This window comes from Mandrillus leucophaeus, unplaced genomic scaffold, assembly GCF_000951045.1.
Source record: "Mandrillus leucophaeus isolate KB7577 unplaced genomic scaffold, Mleu.le_1.0 Scaffold335, whole genome shotgun sequence".
In the NCBI taxonomy this organism is placed as follows: domain Eukaryota; kingdom Metazoa; phylum Chordata; class Mammalia; order Primates; family Cercopithecidae; genus Mandrillus; species Mandrillus leucophaeus.
The window spans coordinates 1,424,416-1,444,255 of record NW_012103532.1 but is presented as its reverse complement, the minus strand read 5'-3'; the positions used below and the strand labels follow the sequence as shown (position 1 = coordinate 1,444,255).

The following is a 19,840-nucleotide window of genomic DNA, read 5'->3' as shown; positions in this document are numbered from 1 at the left end:
CGCCCACGATGCCCAGCTAATTTTTTTGTATTTTTAGTAGAAACGGAGTTTCACCATGTTGGCCAGGCTGGTCTCGAACTCCTGACCTCACATGATCCACCACACCTGGCCACACTTTCAGTTTGTGAAAGTAAGAATGCCACTCAAACATCCAGTTTGTGTTTAGCTGCAGTACTTGCCCAATAGCAAAGGGTCTGCTTTTTCTGAATGGGCCTACTTTTAAGAAGCCAATAAGTAGGCTGGGTGCCGTGGCTCACATCTGTAATCCCAGCACTTTGGGTGACAAAGGTGGGCCGATCACTTGAGCTCAGGAGTTCAGGACCAGCCTGGGCAACATGGTGTGAGACTCCATCTCTACAAAAAATACAAAAATAGCCAGGTGTGGTGGTGCCTGCCTGTAGTCCCAGCTACTCAAGAGGCTAAGGTGGGAGGATTGCTTGAGCCTGGGAGATCAAGGCTGCAGTGAGCTGTCATCACGCCATTACACTCCAGCCTGGGCAACAGTGTTAGGCTCTGTCTCAAAGGAAAAAAAGAAGTCCAATAAATATCCCAACTGTGGTCAAGACACAGCGCCAAAGCAAGGTCCCAGGTGAGCATTATGAGCAGATCCATCCCTGCTCATTCCCCATTGTGAACAGCGCCATCTTGGAATCATAACCAAGATCATGGGCTTCTTTCCCCACTTTTTTCCAAAGGCAAAAAAGACAAACTTTAATACATTAGAGCCTGACTTGTAAATTATTTCAAAGGGAAAAGTCCACAAAAGGCTCTGTGGGAGGAGCCCAAGCTCTGCAGTCAGTCAGCACTGAGTTCGAATCCCAGCCTTGCCACTTACCTGCAGTGTCACCTGGAGGAGTCTTTTCCCTTTTCAATCTTAGTTTTTGCCATGTGTGAAATGGGGATAATAATATTTACCTTTTAACATTCTATGAAAGTGTCTGGCCTATAGAAGCATATTCTAAGTGGTAGCTTCTCGTAGTGTTTTATCATTGTCATTATTATTTATTTTGCCTATTGCCCTCTCTCCAGGTCCACCATCTTGAAAGTATTAAACCAGATCACTTAGATTATGGGGTGGCTCTCCTGGCAAAGTTCCACTTGTGACCACAATGGAGACTTGTCAGGTAGACATGAATGATGACAGTCATACAAGTATCTCCCTGGTTGTTGGAAGTGAGGCGACTGGAGGCTGGGGCATCGCTTCTGAACGCTTCCAGTGGCACACATGGCGCCCTCTGGTGTAGAGTCGCATCTCAGAGGGGCTTCTAAAAGAGATGACGTCAAAACATTTGTTTCTGTCGTCAAAGTTCAGTCTTTATCATTATAACCAGAAATTTCATTAATTAGTCCTAAGGAATTTTGTGACAATCAGACAAACTGCCCATGAGTATTACATCATGCACTGAATAAACCCATTTTCCCATCCTACGTAGATTACACAGGTATGTAATTGAAGACCCTCTCTCCCTCCTTACAAAGCAGGTGTCACTGTCACATTCTGACAGCAACAAAACCCACACCTAGCAATCCAGAAATTCTTTCTTCCTGAAACATTCTACTGCCAAGAGTAGGGAGGCAAACAGCACACCCTGTATGAGTATTCAAGTGAGCAGCTGGATTCTGAGATGGGTAAATAATTTATTTTATTTCACCTGACTAGCCAGGTTCTTCAGGTCCTTCCTGACACTGATGGATGGTCGCCTCCACCTGTCCATCCTGTGTCAATCAGAAGAGAGATTTCACTTGGTCCCTGTGGCAACATCTTTTAAGTGGAAAGTGAGTGTGTGTGGCATTTGCCCAGCCTCCCTGCTGATTCCACAGAAAACCACTTGTCCACGCTGAATTAGCGGTAGTAAGAGCCGCAGCTGAGGATTGGAATCCCCTGGCTCTGCAGTGCCACCACAGTTGCTTGTCTTCTGATGGGGTGGTAGTGGTCACTGTTCCATTTGTTTCTGAGAAAGTCGGGATGAGAGGCTCAAATTTTGACCTGCAAGACCCAAACTTAAATCAATTTTCCACCAGACTTTTTTTTGTTTTTTGTTTTTTGTTTTTTTGAGATGGAGTTTCGCTCTTGTTGCCTAGGCTGGAGTGCAATGGTGCAGTCTCAGCTCACTGCAACCTCCGCCTCTCGGGTTCAAGCAATTCTCCTGCCTCAGCCTCCCAAGTAGCTGGGATTATAGGCATGCACCACCACACTCAGCTAATTTTTGTGTTTTTAGTAGAGACGGGGTTTCACTATGTTGGTTAGGCTGGTCTCGAACTCTTGACCTCAGGTGATCCACCCACCACGGCCTCCCCAAGTGCTGGGATTACAGGCGTGAGCCACCGTGCCTGGCCTCCACCAGGCTTTTCTATGGCCGAAAAACTCCTTTAATGAAACATATGACACAGTTCTCATCTTTTAAAATAACTGTAATAAGAAATAGAATTTTTACAAAGCAGTTATTATCAAGTGCTTACTGTGTGCCACGCACTTTGCTAATCGTTCTCTTTGCACGCACTGGCACCTGAAATCAAAGCACTATTATTAGATAGTACTGATTTTGTCACCATTTTTTATATGATGAAACTGGGGTGTAGGAAAAATCTAGTAAATCATCAAGCTGGATTAAGAATCCAAGACTGTCTGAGGCTGAGTCTTGAGCCTAACTACTATGACTTGGGTGCAAATCATTGTGCTGATTCTCTGTGGAACTATGACAACTTACAATACACCAAGAGCTTTCTCCGTGATAACTTCATTTAATCCACACAGCACATTGATATTGTTGTTCCCACTTCATGACTGAGAAAACTGAGGCTTGGAGGAGTTTGGAAGAACGTGGTTTATGTAAACCACTGTGTTGAGAGGTATATAGCTATTACTTAGTGCTAACTCTCCCACACCTCAGGCATCAGATATACGGAGAGTTCCAGGAGAACTGAGGCAGAAACCCAGTCCCATATGCCAGACCCAATTGCATACCACAGGTGCCAGTCCACAGGTATCACTAATAATTCACCCCCAGCCCAGGCAGGATGGCTCACATCTGTAATCCCAGCACTTTGGGAGGCCAAGGTGGGAGGATTGCTAGAGGCCAGGAATTCAAGACCAGTCTGGACAAAATGACAAAACCCTGTCTCTACAAAACATTTAAAAACTTTAGCTGGGTGTGGTGACGCATACCTGTGGTCTTAGCTACTTAGGAGGCTGAGGCAGGAGGATCCCTTGAACCCAGGAGTTCAAAGCTTCATTGAGCTAGGATCGTGCCATTGTACTCCAGCCTGAGTAACAAAGCAAGACCCTGTCTCAAATATATATATATAAAGAAAAAATAACTCAACTGCACAAAGGAAGTGATTACTTCTAGTTGGCCAGTTCCTAAACTTGTGCATATTCTTGCTCTTCTCCCACCCCTAGTATCTGGAGATGGATGTCCATGTACTGTGATACCCTCCTCCTCTTTCCTTTAGATGTTGTTCATCAGCCACCTCAGAATCCGTTCCAACACAGTCCTATAAGCAACCCCTACCAGTCAATTGAAGGTAGTTCTTAAATTGAAATCTCTTTGCCATTCCTGCTCTGCCAGCCCAGAATCTTACCAAAGTCATCATTCCAAACCATTCCTGTATTTCTCTAAAACATTCTTGGGATATTTCATCTTGTCTGCTTTCCCTCTGTCAGTCCTAAAAAGTACAGATGTCCTTCAAGTGTAGACCTTACTTGAGATTCTACCAAGTTGAGGTTATTTCCATTAACTTGATCTCCCATGTACCTGATCCTGTGTGCCTGACCGCTTGAGGGAGGTCGCACACTGAGATATGTGCTACCCAAATGGGCCAAGGCTGGTAGGAGGAAGTAAGTTAGGGGAACATTGAAACGGAATGGGTCAAGCGGTGAATGCAGCCACAATCTAGGAAACCCATAGTATATTATCAATAAGTATTTGTTGGCTGACTGGCAGAAGCTAAATTATAATGCACCAGCCAAGGGAATGCACAGAAACAAATACGAGAACCATGGCAGAGAGGACCAAGACATCCCCACAGTGAACACCTCTTACATGCAGAGCACCTCGGAGCAGTGGGTCTGACCCTGAACATGTGTCAGAGTCACCCCGTCCCTGGCCTCATCCCAGGCCTGCTGGCTCAGTATCTCCCCTAGATTGTGGTGTTTGGGGGACACAAACTCACAGTATTGAAAGGACTTTCTTACCCCTTATCTCTCTGTCCAAGCTTGTTCTTACTGACTGGGCAGGTCAACCTGGTTTTTCTGATGCAGTCTCACGCTGAGAAGTGATTTGATATTTGCACTACTTGGACTTACTTGGTTCGTTTGCCTCATTTATCAGTGTAGACCCTTCCCATGTCACCGAAGGGATTTGTTACTGAACACGTAAGATACCATGAATTCCATCTTATCAGCATCGCATCTATAACCTAATAAAATAATTCTGTGTAGGGTATACAGAGTCTGTATAGGATTTATAGATAAATGATAGAAAATGACTTCTACCAAAAGGTTCCATGTTTACTTCCATTACCTTTTCATAAAACTGTCCATTATGTATAATCATAAGACTTGTGATTATGGTAGTTATCAAAATATCAAGTGCAATACCACATGTCCTAGGGAAAGGCAAAAAGGTTTCATCTCATATACTGGCTCCAGTCGAGTTTATAACGGCTGCCCAGAGCATTATGCTGAGGCAGCATCTCCAGCTGTGTCTGAGGGCAACATAAAGAAACTCTGTGATTGATTAAAAATGTCTGCCCTGGGCCTGAGCATGATGAGAGGCAGCATATTTGCCATTTCTTGTCTTCCCTGCCTTATCTTTCCTACCGCAGTTATTATTTAACCCACTAGTCAATAACCACAGGCCGGCACTCAAAGGAAGACTTTATTACAGTGTTATTTTTGAGAATACAACATGCAAGCTTAAGAAACACGGTAATAGCACAAGAGTGAGTGAAAGCAGCAGCAGTGACCTGGACTGCCTCACTCCTCAGGCTCACTCTCAGGCTAAACATGGTTCTGGGTGGCCGCATGAATAAGATATTTTTCCTTGTTAGTTTCCAGTGAGGTACCTGTGGAGTACAGTTCAAGTAATCCCATAATCTGAATGTGTATGTTCTTAGGAAGTGGATTGATCTTCCACGTTTCCATTTCACTTCCCCGTTGAACGCTAAGGAGGTGCCCCTCTCCATTCCAAGACACGATCAGAAGGAGGCGTGGGTCACATTTAACTCAGAAATCCCTGGGTCCATTGAGTAATTTGAAAATGGCAATTCTAATATTAAATGATTGTTCCATCCCTATTGTGATAGCATTTCCTGAACCAAACTTTGGAATTGACTTATACTAATGAAGTGATGAGGCAGAGGATGCATGCTATCAAGTCTGCCTCCAGAAAGCTCCATTACCACTTTCGCACTAAATGTAGTGATTGGCTTAGGGAAAAATCACCTAACTGGGAATATTGGAAACACTGGGGGCTTTTTCTGAGGCATATCTTCCTCTGGCTCCCTGCTCCCAGAGCCACCCTTTTGAGAATTCCTGTGGAGTAGTCCAGGGTTATTAATGACAATGTGTCAGGTTCCTCAGATGGCTGAGAAAGAATTGAGAATTGGAAGAAGTTGAGAAGCACTGGCGTGATGGAATTAATGGGAGTCAGATTCATGAGAGTTCATCCAGAGTTCTGTGCTCCTTTGATCACTTCCTCATCTTTGGCACCTGAGCTCCAACAGCGCAGCAGGGCCTGAACATGGGGACGATCAGGTTTTCCCCACTCTACAAGTGATACTGTAAATTCTCTTAGGGCCTCCTGCTTCCTAGCTGACTTCATAGGCTCACCTGAGGTATCCATTTACTGACAGAGTATTTAGTGTGGTGATCTAACTGTCCTAGTGCAGAATCTTTGTAAATGCCTTCTCTGCAGAGAGAACTTAGCATGCATCCAAGGTCAGGTCTTTCTGGGATTAAACAGTACCAGGTCTCATTTCATAAGCTCTGCCCTGGTGCTGTGTCCTGTGCTGACTGCTGCTCTGTGTTCGTTCGTGTCCAGGCCACTCCTTGGTTTGCATGCCAAGCCTAACAGTCTTGTCAGGTATGCTTGGACTTGTCACTGAGTCTCTTACTGACCACATATTGGAATTGGCAGCTTTTAGCTGTGGTTCCAAACCGTTTCAGAATGGTTAGTCCTTTGAATGAAACCAGTGATCCTGGGGCCTAGAACTCCCACTTGATCTCAAGAAAGTAAAGCTCTACTGGGTTTCATTTTAGTTGTGACCTGAAATATGGTTTGGTCATCTATTTTGGGTGCCTTAAATTGCTGGAGAGAGCGCTTTTTTGTTGTAATGCATTTGATCAGTGTGTGAATACACAGTACTCCTGCATGGCGGGTGAGCTGGTCTGTTTAAGCCCTGGCCTGGTAGTATGGGGAGATGAATTATGGTTATGGCTCTGTCATTAATGGGTGACATCAGACAAGTCATGTCCCAGCCCTGAGCCTCAATTTCTTCATATGGAGAATGAAAACCCCAGACTAGGTGATCTCTAAGGTCTCATTAAGCCCAAACAGCCTGTGTGTCTGATCTTGTGTGTAAATTCAGACAAGTTTCAGAGACTTCCCTGACTGCTCTGTGGATGCTATCGATTGGCTGTGTATATTCAGCAAAATCCACTCTGGCGAAGAGTTGTTCAGTGTCACTCCCTAGGGGCTTTTCCAGGCTTTCATAGGCTCTAGGTAACCTGAAGACAAGAGGAGTGAAGAATTGTATAAAAAGCTGCTCCAGGATTTAACAGCAGTGGGACGTTTGTAGCCTTAGATTCAAAGCTGTAGGAAATTAATGAATGAACCACAGCTTATGATGTCTAAGCAAATAAACAATAACAGGAAATACACTAAGACATGGAATGCTAAATGCCTTAATGTTTGCCAAAGTGGTGTTTTAGCTTTTTTAAGGTGGTATTTTAAGAGTAGGGCAGGTTGTACCTCCCAAGACTCAAGCAGTCTCCTCTGGGACAATAGGAAACAGCTGGCAAGTCAGAACTCACCAGACAGCTAGACCTGGACTTGAACCGCCAAGCTCTCCAGTTTACTAATTTGATTCACCATAGGCTAGTATACCATTTCATCTTTCTGGGGGTCATCCTTAATAAAAATCTGAGTGATAATTGAGCTTTTACGTGCCAATGTGTGCTAAGTTTTTATGTACTTATGCCATTCCATCTCATGACACCCAGGGAGTTGGTACTGTTGTTACCCCCATTTTACAAAGGAGGATTCTCAGGCTCTCCAAGGGAGCAGTGACTTTGCCCAGGATAACACCAGTGGGGATGTGCCAGCACAATCAGGGCCTCCAAATTGGTGGCCTGGAGACCCGGTAGGATGAGGATTCCCTAGCACAAAAGTTTCCACAACTCCAGGTCTGAGAACATTCTTCCTGATTCGAATTGAACTCTTGGAGGTTGTGGGGAAGAGAAATGCCCAATGACACTTGGTGGTGGGAGGTTACTGGGGGGATTTGTGGGGATGAAGGCACTGGTCTCCCCAGCTGGATCCTGGTGCTCCCAAGGCTGGAATGCAGAGAAGGTCCCAGGGAAGATTCTTCTCGCCTCCAATCCTAGGGCCGGGCAGGTCCTTTATTCACCTCCCTCTTGTGGCTCCCTGAGCTCCCCAGACTCGACCCTCATCACTGAGTCTGTGTCACATCCTTAACCCAGTGCCTGACTTCTGATAATAATCGTTAGAAGGAGTAATATTCGTCGCTAGCTGTGTAACAGGCACAATGCCAAGTCCTTGTCATGCCTTATTTCACCTAATCCTCACAACAAGCACATGAGGTATCTATTATTATCATCTCCGTTTCATAGAAATTTTTCCGAAGTCACGTAGTTAGGAAGTAGGAAAGCTGACATTTGAACAGAGGACTTTCTGACTCTAGGGTTCCTATCCCTAAGCCCCCTCTAGTGCTGCCTTCAAATGTAAGGTGGGATAATAGTGCCTTGCTGATTAGAGGTATTCTAAGCTCTCAATAAGCCGCTGTACACAAAAGGACCTAGTGTGGGGGCTACCCAGAGTGGGCGCTCAGTCTGTGTTAGAAAAAGATGCTATGCAGTGCTAATCTCCTTTTATGGAAATCTTGGTTAGTTAAAGCAGACAAGGGTCTCCTTGTGATAACTCTAAAGGCTTGCACAAATAGTTTCCCCAGAGAGCTGTATACACATTAGAGTTGCGTTTTTGTTTATTTTGAGCTGTCTTGTTAAGGAAGGATTTATATGCTGGCGTTGATGTAGGACAGCAATCAGGCAATGTTTTCTGCCTTTGACAGTTGGTGTGATAGTTTGCTTCCAGTGAAGTTTGACTCACTGTATCTGGAAGCTGTCAGAAGTGGGAGCATGAAAAGGTCATGACGGATGGCTGTGGATAAGTGGTTAGGGGAGAGAGCTGGTAAGGGAGACAAACTGCCTCCCTTGTTTCCAGGAGAAGGGGCTGACCCTGGCTGCTCCCGGCCAGCGCCCGTGTTCTCTTTTTCCGCACCTGCCAGAACTGGAAAGAAGCCTGCCGGGCTCCGCTTCTGAGAGGGGCACCAGGTTGGGTGTGGTGTAGCTCATGAGCCCTTCCCAGCAGCACAGCCCCTGGCATACCACTAAACTGCTAGAAGTTCTGCTAGAGAAATTCTGCTTAAAAAAAAAAAAAAAGCTCTGCTAAAGAACTGCTAGAAGGAAGCATTCTTTCATTAAGGATCACTTCACCATTTCAAGACTTCAGTATACTTATCCTTCCTCACATTTTAACAGTCAAGAAAGGATACTGAATTCTGAAGTGGAAATCAAAAAGTGTCAGCTTTTAAAGTGATGTTTGTTTTTATTTTTGGTGAAATGTTTATTTTGGAAAAAATACAGAAAAGGAAAGGATATAATTCTACTAACCAGAGTTGACCACTGGTACCAGTTTTTGGAGCACATCATTTTGATATCTTTTTTTATAAATGTTTTTCCTGTCCTTTTCACTTACTATTGTGTTATAAGGATTTTTTGAGTCAAAACTTTTCATGGTTATGTTGTATTTCGTCATTGTTGGATCAATCATTCCTCTATTATTGGCCACTTAAGTTGGAGAAATGTGAATGTAACAAAAGCCAGTTTCTCTTATTTCCTTGGAAATAGATTTATAATTTGAATTACTTAAAACAGTGCATACGTGACTCTGTAAGGAGTGCCTCCGCCATTCCTTAAATGACTTTACGCAAAAACTTTGGCTGAGGATATCAAAACTGTGCTCGGTGGTCAGAAAGAATATTGATTGGATTTCATGCTCCAATTTGCCATGTATGAGCAAAAAATAGATGTGTGCATTTATTGGCATTTGTGAACATTTATTTGTTCCTTGGTGAAAATTGAGAGGAGATGGGGAACTGCTTGGGCAGAACTCCTTATTATTAATACATCTTTTGACTCACGGCTGAGGCTGTGCAGAGCAGCAGAAAGAACCAGGACTTGAGACCCAGGTAGCTCTGGGTTTGAACAGTGGCTGTTCCACTTAGATGCTCCCTGACCTAGGCAAGTACCTTCCCCTCTCCTGGGATATGTTATGTGAAACATTTGGCACAGTTCTTGCAGAATAGTGTAGTGGCTGAGGGGCACATTCTGGAACCAGACTTCCTGAGTTCAAATTGCAGCTTTGCCACTTACCAGCTGGGTGATCTTGGGCAAGTTACTTAACCTCCCTGTGTTTCCGTTTCCTTTTCAGTAGAGTAGGATGAACATAGTAGCCAACTTCATGAGGTTATTAAGAGATTTGAGTCCGTGTACACAGTAGATTTCTAACCATGCTGGCACATTGTTGATGGCAGTTAATGTTAGCTGTTATGTTAATACTGAAAGTGCTCAGTGAATGGTGTCTATAACTAGCGTCATGCCTGTTGGGCCTAAGGAGAAAATTGTACTGAATGATCCCTGGTGCCCGAGCCAGCTGAAGCAGAAACAGCAGTGAGCCCACCAGGGTTGCACCTTTGCTCTTTACCTAGGCCTTTGCCTTAAGGAGTCTGAGCCACAGGGACCATGCGTGCAGCAGCCTTCTCCCGGTGCTCTGCTGTCACAGGGAGACAGTGCTGCTTCTGCCTGCAACCCACTCACTCCCTTTAGCATAGAGAAGTGGCAGTGACAAGTGGGGTACTACCCAACCTCCACACTTGTGACCCCACTAGCCAGGCTTCCACAACCTCTTCCCCCACCTCTCATCACCGCGGCGATGCCCCAGGAACCTCTCTGACTCCCTTCTCCCTCACACCGTGCTCGCAGTCATTTGCCTACTCCTAGTGCTTTTGTCTTTAATATGCTCATCCCCATTGCACCCCAGCCACAAATGTCCCTGCCCCTGGCCTGGGCTGTGTCACCTGCCTCCTCACTGATCTCCCCTCCACCAAGCTAACTCCTCCTTGTAACCAGGAAGACTACCAAGGGCTCTGAAGCTAAGGACAGAGAGGCCTCTGTTTGCCTCCAGGCTGGATTCTAGGCCTCCTCTCTCTCTTCTGCAGTAGGTGTGTTCTCTTCCTGGGGGTGCTCAGGAAGAGGGCTCCTCCCGTGGACTGCCTCAGGCTGAGGGCTGCCGTGTGGTAGCAGGAGCAGATAGGGTGCTGCGGTGCTGCCTGCTCTGCCTTAAGAAGCTGAGACTTACACAGGTATTAAGAGGGTAAGATTATTTAATGTACAAAAGGATTTTTCCCATCAGGAAAGATTCCCCTACAGGTTCCTTTAAATAGTGACTCCTCTAGGCAGGCAAGTGTTTTACAGATCATTAACTACTTGACTGAAAGCCTACAGGGCAGAGAAACTTAAAACTAAAGTGTTGGGAGCCCCTGCCAATTACAGATCAATCTAAAATGAAGATAAAGTAGCTCTGGAACTAGAAGTCAGTGGGAAAATGTGATTCGATTCAGAAAAAAATCTGATTCACATGCAACTTTTTTGGAACACACCAATTGTTGAAATGATATTCCACCTGTCTGCCCATCTTGAACCTATTGCTTTCATCTCCCACATCTTCATCCCCAAGCCCTGGTCTTGGGGTTCCCCTCTGTGAACAGTAACTGCACAATAACCCCAGGAAAGGGCGGCATTGGGAAAGTGTTCTGTGGCTGTGCAGAGCTTAGGCAATTGATGCAGAGATACTGCTGGTAATGGATGAACTATACGGTAACAATTTGCAGATAAAAATAATAGAAGTTAAAGTGTACTTTACATGATAAAAGAAAGATGAAAGAGGACGAGAGTCTGTTACATCTGAGATGGTTACAAAAGTCCTGCTTTGTGAAGTAGGCTCTGTTGAAAAGATTGATGCAATGGGGAGTGACCTTGGCTTGGAGCAGGAGCTGGTGATGTATGTATGAGCATCCCTCTGCTAAATGGACCCAGATTTGTAGCACTAATATACATGGGAGCCCAGAACCAAACTCAGTACAGCAATAAATCAACAGCCACTTTGGGTGTCATTTCTGGTTTATATTCCACTATTGTTCTATCACTTTAATTCATGTCACTATCATCTTTTCATCTGGAACAGTTTTATATAATTTTCCAGTGGAGTTACCTGACAAATCCTATCAAATTAACAAGGTACATTAACAGTATTGACTGACTACGGCTTCAAGAATTGCAGGGCCATAGAACAAAATTTTAAAACCATGTCTCTGGTGATGATTTTTTTTCCCCATTCTTTCTGAGAAAAGGATGTGGAGCATGGTTTATTTTCACATAAGAGATATGCACATTTATTCTGCTCTGCTCATTTTGACTTTTATAAATGTCAAAATAAGAAGTAGAAGGGGAACACACATACATACACACACATACACACACACACACACACACACACACAACCGACAACCATGGCTTCGGTATTTCTTTCAGGGAACTATAGAAATGTCCAGATCTTTAACAATTAATGACCAAATTGGAGGCAAGAGTGTAACTGGGTAGTCGTAATCTATTTTAACTGAAATGTAATAAAATTGGTCTCCTGATACATTCTCACCCTCCTGAAATTATCTAGACCTGAACGTCCAGAGTCAGCTGGACTTACGACATTATGCCTAATTGAAATATGGTGTTCCTGAAATAGGTCTAACGACAAATTCCAGCATTCGATTAGTAAAAAATACCAATTGTTCATCTTTACCAAAGACCACACGTACTGACCAGGGTACAGCAGCCATCTCTGCATTGTCTCCCCTGGAGGCAGCGGAGGAGCCTCGACTGTAGTCTCTCTGCACACAGTCTTCTGCCTTTGTCTAGCTGGTATTTGGGATTTATTTATTCATAAAATAAAATATAAATGAATGAAGTGTGTAGCAGACCTAATCACTAGGATTTTGTTTGTATTTGTTTTTTCAATTTTAAATTTGCTGTCAGACTGTGGTTGGGGTGTATGTGTGTGTGTTTTATTTTGGGGGGAGGTTAATTGAACTGTTTCTTTTATCTGCTGCTGCTTTTGGCTTACTGAGTTTTCTCACATTTTGTTCACAAATTTGAGTGTGATTCGTAGGATGAAATATGTTAACTATGTCTTTTCCGTTTTACTGTGTACATTTGGTTATTTTAATTATTTCTTATATCTTCATTTTGCTTTTTTTCACTTTGACCCTGACCTTTAAACTATGGCCTAAAAATTAATTACTTTTAAGGTTCCATATGGGGCCCACTGTAGAAGGCATGTTAAAGGTTTTTGTCTCACTTCATGAACAGATTCCTTAATTTTCAACGAAAGACGAAAAAGAGCACATCTAGCCTAGATGGTGTGTGTCGGGCTGAGCATGTACTCCTCTGTAGTACCGGAAAAGCGGTTCCTGTGCATTTCCACACTTATTCCAGGGCCCCTCCCATACCTGGCATTTCCTTTGTTCTGCAAACACCTTTATTCCCAGTCACTGTACAACGTGTTGTCTTCTAAGCTCTAAAAATGAAATCTGAAGTGCCAGTATTGAGCATTCTGGATTCCTGTTATAAAGTCTTTGTTGTGTAAAGCTCACACCCAGTGCCGAGTCTCTCCCTCAGCAGGGGGCAGTGACCTCTGCAGCCCGAGGCCAGGCTCCAAGACTTGAACTTGAAAGGTTTTATGTAAGGGACCTTTTAATCCTCTCGTGACTTCCCTTAAATATAGGTTGGGCAATTATTTAGTGTCACAGAAAGGAAGAGTTATTTTATTCCCCTATTTGTAGTGTATAAGGTTGTTTCAGATCAGAAGCTGTTCATTGGTAACTTAGCTATTTAAACATAGGGATGTTACAGATTTATCTGTCCACCCCAGATCTTCTTAAATGAGAACAACTCAGAGCATCAATCAAAACTGTTTTTTAAATAAACCTGATAGTTATTTCTTTACAATATAGAGATAATGTATGGCTATACACAGCCTCTCTGTGTTGGATCCATGTTATATCTAAGAAGGCTTGTTTCTTAATACCTTCTCATATAGTTTGGGGAGGTTCCCCCACCCTCAACTCACCCACCCAGGAAACCAGACTGTGCAACTTGTGTGTGCCATTTGGAGTGTCCGTATGTTTGTCTCAGGAAGCCCGTGGCATTCCCCAAAGCCCTAAGAAAGAGCTCATGTTCGTGCAATTTCAGATTTATAAAACAGGTCAAATGATTGCCCTGCAGTCACTTACACCTTCTACTTCTTGTGGTTTCTTTTTTGTCCTCCCCTTGGCTTACAGGTATCTCTGGAGACAAAGTAGAGATAGACCCTGTTACGAATCAGAAAGCCAGCACTAAGTTTTGGATTAAGCAGAAACCCATCTCAATCGATTCTGATCTGCTCTGTGCCTGTGACCTTGCTGAAGAAAAAAGCCCCAGTGAGTAGTCCCTTTTATTTATGTCTCCTTTCTCTCTTTCCCTCTCTTCCCTTCTGTGTGCTGGGTGCCAGGAGGATATATTGCCACCGTGTCCTTTTTTCCTTGGGTCTGTTTTAATTCATTACCAGAAATTTCTTTTAATCAAACGGGATTGTATTATGGTGCCCAGAGCCTGACACGTGCCCCCATCCTGTTCGGTCTTGATGGCAGCAGAGAACCTCGCAGCCCACCTCCTGACCTCAGCAGCCCAGCCCTGGGAGCTGGGGGCACAGGGCCAGATTTCTGCTGGGAATTTGCACTCACCAGAGCCCTCATTTTACTTTGTGCTCCCTTCCCTTTACCATTTGGGGGACTTGACCAGTCAGACCTGGATCTGCCTTCCTTCCCTGTGAGATGGAGGGAAGCTGGGGATTTCCCAAGGTGGCGAACGCCTAGATTTAGATATATCCATCATGCCGGAAGTGTCAGCACACCCCAGATTATTGGCAGCTGCATGACCTACTAGCTCATAATTAAACTCTTGCCTGGTCCTACAGAAGAGATCACTGTTGGGCTGGCATTCCTCCGCTTAAATTATCAAAGTAGATACAGTCCAGTTATGTATTTTGGCATATTATACTTTTGCAGTTAAGTAATTGGGTGTAGCATTTAGATTAATCACTTAATCATTTTTAGGACTCCAGTCCTGTCAAGGGACAGAAAGGGCACATAGATCACACTGAAATTCCTCTGTGAAAGAAAAAAATTTTAAACTATGTAAGGGTTCGTTAGTTACCTAGAGAACACTGTAAGATAATGGTTCTGGCCGGGCGCGGTGGCTCAAGCCTGTAATCCCAGCACTTTGGGAGGCCGAGACGGGCAGATCGCGAGGTCAGGAGATCGAGACCATCCTGGCTAACACGGTGAAACCCCATCTCTACTAAAAAATACAAAAAACTAGCCGGGTGAGGTGGCGGGCGCCTGTAGTCCCAGCTACTTGGGAGGCTGAGGCAGGAGAATGGCGTAAACCCGGGAGGCGGAGCTTGCAGTGAGCTGAGATCCGGCCACTGCACTCCAGCCTGGGCGACAGAGCGAGACTCATCTCAAAACAAAAAAGATAATGGTTCTAAAAGTCTGGCACAGACAAGCATTATCTGCAAAGTCTGTTTAAAATGCAGTTAGTTACCTAGGGCTCACCCTAGTAGACTGTGATTCAGTAACTTGGAGTACAGACTGAACATCTAATTTTTATTAATTCCCTGTGTCCAACATTCACTAAATTTGAGAACAGATGTTATAAGGAATTACTTACTCAAAAGGAACAATGAGAAATATAAAGGCCAGCAAGTGTTTATAATACGATTCAAGTTTTTGAGATAACACTGACTAAGCAGGAGCCTAAAGGGGGCTGATAGACTGGGCACATGCCACATTGCTTCATTTATGGGTGGGTGTTTAATTTTTTGTCAAACTCTGCTGGACTACGTGTTCAACTCCTTTGCCTACAGCTTGGGAAAAAGGGAGAACATAAGGGACACAGGGGAAGGAGGAAGGCCATTCTACTCCCTTCCTGCCATTCCTGTCATCCCAGTGAGGCCTCCAACTCTGCAAGAGGCTGTGAGAAAAGTGCCTGCTGCTGGGGGGCCTTGCCTCAAGATTGCTGGATTCCCTCTGCCTTTGGATAAACATCTTCTTCCTAATCCTGCTCACTTCAGCTTGTCGGCCAATAAAGATGTCATTGTTCTAGCATCTTTCTCTCCAAGAACTGAGGATGCTTTGAAAAGTAACATTTTATAAATTCTCCATGTCTCTGAGAAATGAAAGGTAATCACTTCTGTGTTGCATAAAGGGATAAGCTAGAGTGGAAAGGTTAGGGAAAGAACTAGATGCAGGATTCAGGTTTTTTCCTTAACAAAGAGGCTCACTGCATCAGTAAAACACTGCCTAAGTCCCTGTCCCCTATGGCAGTGCTTTTTAAACCGTGTTCCTCAGAACTCTAGCATCTCAGAGGGATCTCAAGGGTATGGAGGGAGGTTGGGGAGGACTGGGCATAAGGCCTCACCTTGAACCAAAGGAACTCTACTTAGTTGTAGACACAGTCTTGCTATGTTGCCCAGGCTGTTCTTGAGCTCCTGGCCTCAGGCCATCCTCCTGCCTCAGTCTCCCAAAGTCCTGGGATTACAGAGGTGAGCCACCACTCTCAGCCAGAAAAAAAATTTGAAATAGGCTTACAGAATAAAATGCAGACTGTTCAGCATAGCCTTTGCAGACATTGACAAGCAGCTGACCACGCTAGCCTGATAGCCCATAGTTTCCCATCTCACATTTGGGCTGTGGTCACTGTAACTACTTGCACACGATGCATTCTGTGCTGTTCCCACTGCCTGGAATGTGCCTTTCGAACCTGACCCCTCTCTAACTTACAAACATTTCCACCTCCCCGTACTCAGCCTGCTCATTTTTCAAGACCCAGTTCCAGTGTCAGGCTCTCTCTGTTCACTTTGCCCCCAGGAGTTTGCACATGCCTCTAGGAATACCCCTTTGTTCTGCATTTATCTATTGAAGGCCCAGCCGTCCCTCCCACCTCCATCTCCATACGGAACTGACTGACTCAAGAACTGGCTTCTGTGTCCTCACTCCCTAGCACAGAGCCTGCAGAGTTGTCCTCACTGAATGTTTGTTAACTGAAAACTGAACTTAATGAAGCCAGAATTTAGAATCCAAAAGTTATTCCACATAATTTATGTTGTAGAGTGCCCAAACAAAGATGTTTTAAATGAATCGGCTTGATGCTGTGTGTTTTATGATTTCCAGTATCTTCATCAAATTAATTCAGTGACTCAATCTAACAAGTTCATCCTCAGACCATAGAATTAATCTGTGGGGTGTCTTCTGTTTCTTTATTATTTAAAGGATTAATGGTAACCCTTTTTATCTTTTGTGTCTGTTGAACCTTAGAAAAAAGTTATTTTAACATCACTAAAGAAATGAAAGTCACTATATTTCATAAGTTTAGCCTGTGATTTTTATCAGCATAGTGATGTATGTTTGTAGCTGAGTTTACATCAAAAATTATTCTTGGGGCCTTCTTGAATGAATTATGGCAAAGAGAGAGAGTCTAGAAGTAGATAAGGTTTTTGATTTCTGCAATATATTTCCTTTTTCATGTTTTTATCTCTGGTAACACAAGTGTCTTGCCGAAGACTGGAACGTGTGACCAACTGGAATAATTTAGTTGTGAAAACAGAGCAGATGTGTTATTAAACAGCTTTCTTTACAAAAAGACATTAAGTGTAGGGAGGATAATGAAGTTGTCCCCAGTCTTACTTGAGACATGTTTGTCAGAATTTTGAACAGAAAAGAAATGGTTTTTAAAACCTTCGGCTGTGGCCAGTGTGCAGTGTTTATTGAGAAAGCCGCTGTCAAACCATTAATTTGGCCGTCATAAAGCATAGAACTCAAGTTTAATTGATGCCATATCCAAAAAGTGTGTGAATAGCTGACTTGGCAAAGAGACTGAGCATTTGAGGGGCTGCAGGGAAATACATAATTACACATATTGCGGACCGGAGAGACCCAGGCTCAGAAGCCGAGCTTCGTAAACAACAGTTCTGTGGCTCTCTTTCCATTCCCCTCGACTTCTGCCTCTTAGGCTGGGGTCTCAGAGGGAAGATTTATTGCTCTGTCCCTGTGAGTGTTTAAGGACTTGAACTTAATGACTAAATAGATACATGCCTAAAAAATTGTACATATAAATTTGGATTCTTAAAAGAGTTATTTGAGAAAATCTGTCTATCACAAGCCTTGACAAATTAAGAATAAATCCTGCCTTTCTAGATTTAAGGAGAAAAAAATCATGCTGCCATTATTCAAATTAGTGATTCCCTCTGTCAGATTTTGCTATTTTGAAAGATGTCATAAGCCCCTAAAAGGTGAAATGATTTTAATTTATTATGACTGGTCAAGGATGTATACAACACATACAAGAGGAGAATGTTTCCACATCAGAAACTACCATGTTTAAATTTTCTTAGGGAAATAATTTTCCATCCTTATATACATCTAGATACAGGCTTTTTTTTTTTTTTTTTTTTTTTTTTAAATGAGACAGGGTCTCACTATGTTGCCCAGGCTGGACTCAAACTCCTGTGCTTAAGCGATCCTCCCGCCTCAGCCCACCGAGTAGCTGGGAATACAGACATGCTCCACCATGTCTGGTTCTAGACACAGGCTTTGAATGCTGTGGCTCTCTTTTCAAGCACTAGCCTCACATTCCTACCCTGAAACAAAAGCAAGGGACCTTTCTGTGAAGCTGATACCCATCAGAGACACTCAGGCTGTATTTCAGAACCAGACTCAGCCATGCCAGATCTGGTTTCATCATAAGAAGGTTGTGCAGGTTTAGAGTCTTTAAAGGAAGCAGCCTATCATTAAGAAATCAGATTTAAACCTTAATAAAGTAGCTGTCGTCTTTATAGCTGAAAAGAGCGCTGTATCTCAATTAAGTATAGATCATATAAAATCTTAAGGAAGCAACATAATAGAGGTAACCTGATTACATTCTCTTGGAATAGTATAATTCAAAGGAAATCTGATTCTGTTCATGCTGGTTATGTTAGGGGATTTCTTGTTTTGTTTTGTTTTGCTTTTTGTCTAAAACACCATTTGGATGCAAGATAGGAACTCTTTGGGGTTAAGAGTTAACCACAGCTGCAGGAGACTGGTAAACCCTAGTGACTGGAACCTGCTGGATATTTGAGATGAGATTCAGTTAAGGCTATGAGTTAAATGGGCTGGGCTTATTGGTGACCTACCACTTAAATGAATCTTTCTTTTCATAAGTACTTGACAAGATCTGTAAAGTAGTGTATTTAATTTACTAATTAAATTAAAGCTACTGAATAATGATTTGTCCACATTGATTTAGCTTAAATAGAAAAGATCAGCATTGTTGTGATCTTCAGCAACCTTAATGGCCAAGCCAGTTAGACACAAAGGCCTCTTGTGTTTTATAGGTCAGAAGGACATAGGTAAGCCCAGGCTGTAATTGAATTGCCTGCACTGCACCCTGCAGTCGCAGATTTCCTTTGCCTTCCCGTTCCATTGTTGCACTGGGGCTTAAGAGAATGTTAACGCGGTAATAGGCACAGGGCCTTCCCCATTATACGTCTTGCTATCGAGCGGTTCTGCATGACTAGTTAAAGAAGATGGCAAGAAGATTAATGAAAGCAAGGCTAATACAGAAGGGGGTACTTTTGCAAGACTTCTACCGAGGAGATATTAGAGCTGAACCAGAGCTTGGCTTTTTCTTTATCCTGTGACCTTTGAACCTGCCTTACTGTTGAGAGCTGCCAGGGAAGTCGACATTTTGATTGATGTTGGTACACGAGTCAGTCTTTCCCGTTGAATTCCACATCTGCACGAAAATAGCTTTTCCAGCAGAATTCATACTGGCTAGAAGTGATAGCCAAATTGATGGCTGAAATGCTTTTATGTAGTTTTCATTTAAACTAAGGGTATTTGATGGTTTAATTCAGTATCCAGTTTTCCTAGATTACACATATTCACTTACATGTTTTTAATGGGTTCATCAACCCATAGTGAAAGACCAGTATTAAGAATGTTCATAGGTTTGCAAACAGCTCCAAACAGGCTTTATGAAGAGTAAAAGCAGTCAGTCATCAAACAAACCCTGAGGGCTCAGGGAAACTGACTTCGAGGTTTATGTAAACAAAGCAAAGCTGTTTTTTGGAAAGCTATAGATGGGCTGGTCTGAAATCTCACCTCTGCATCCCACCTTAGCCCCAGCTCAGAGGCTGTCTTGATCCACCCAGATGCTGGGTTCCCTAAACTGGCATTCCAGCTGCAAGGGATTGTCATGCGCCACTTGTAAGACAGCCTTGTGAAGATACAAACTTCTTCACATGTTCTCACTGATTTTGTTACTTGTTTTAGAGCTGCAGGCCTCACACGTATTTGTGTGGCAGAATGTGCCAGTATGTGCATCCTCTACCCCAAGCCCACC

At 43.5% G+C, this 19,840-nt stretch overlaps 1 protein-coding gene across 3 annotated transcripts in view; it reads left to right on the top strand.

Annotated features, from left to right (window-relative positions):
* Positions 1–19,840, top strand: part of MAPKAP1 (mitogen-activated protein kinase associated protein 1) — a 252,106-nt gene that overhangs the window by 209,143 nt on the left and 23,123 nt on the right. For all 3 annotated transcript variants that reach the window (XM_011988689.1, XM_011988690.1, XM_011988688.1), the window contains one exon: positions 13,699–13,836. In XM_011988689.1, coding sequence (XP_011844079.1) covers positions 13,699–13,836 — 138 coding nt within the window. The remainder of the gene's footprint in view (positions 1–13,698; positions 13,837–19,840) is intronic.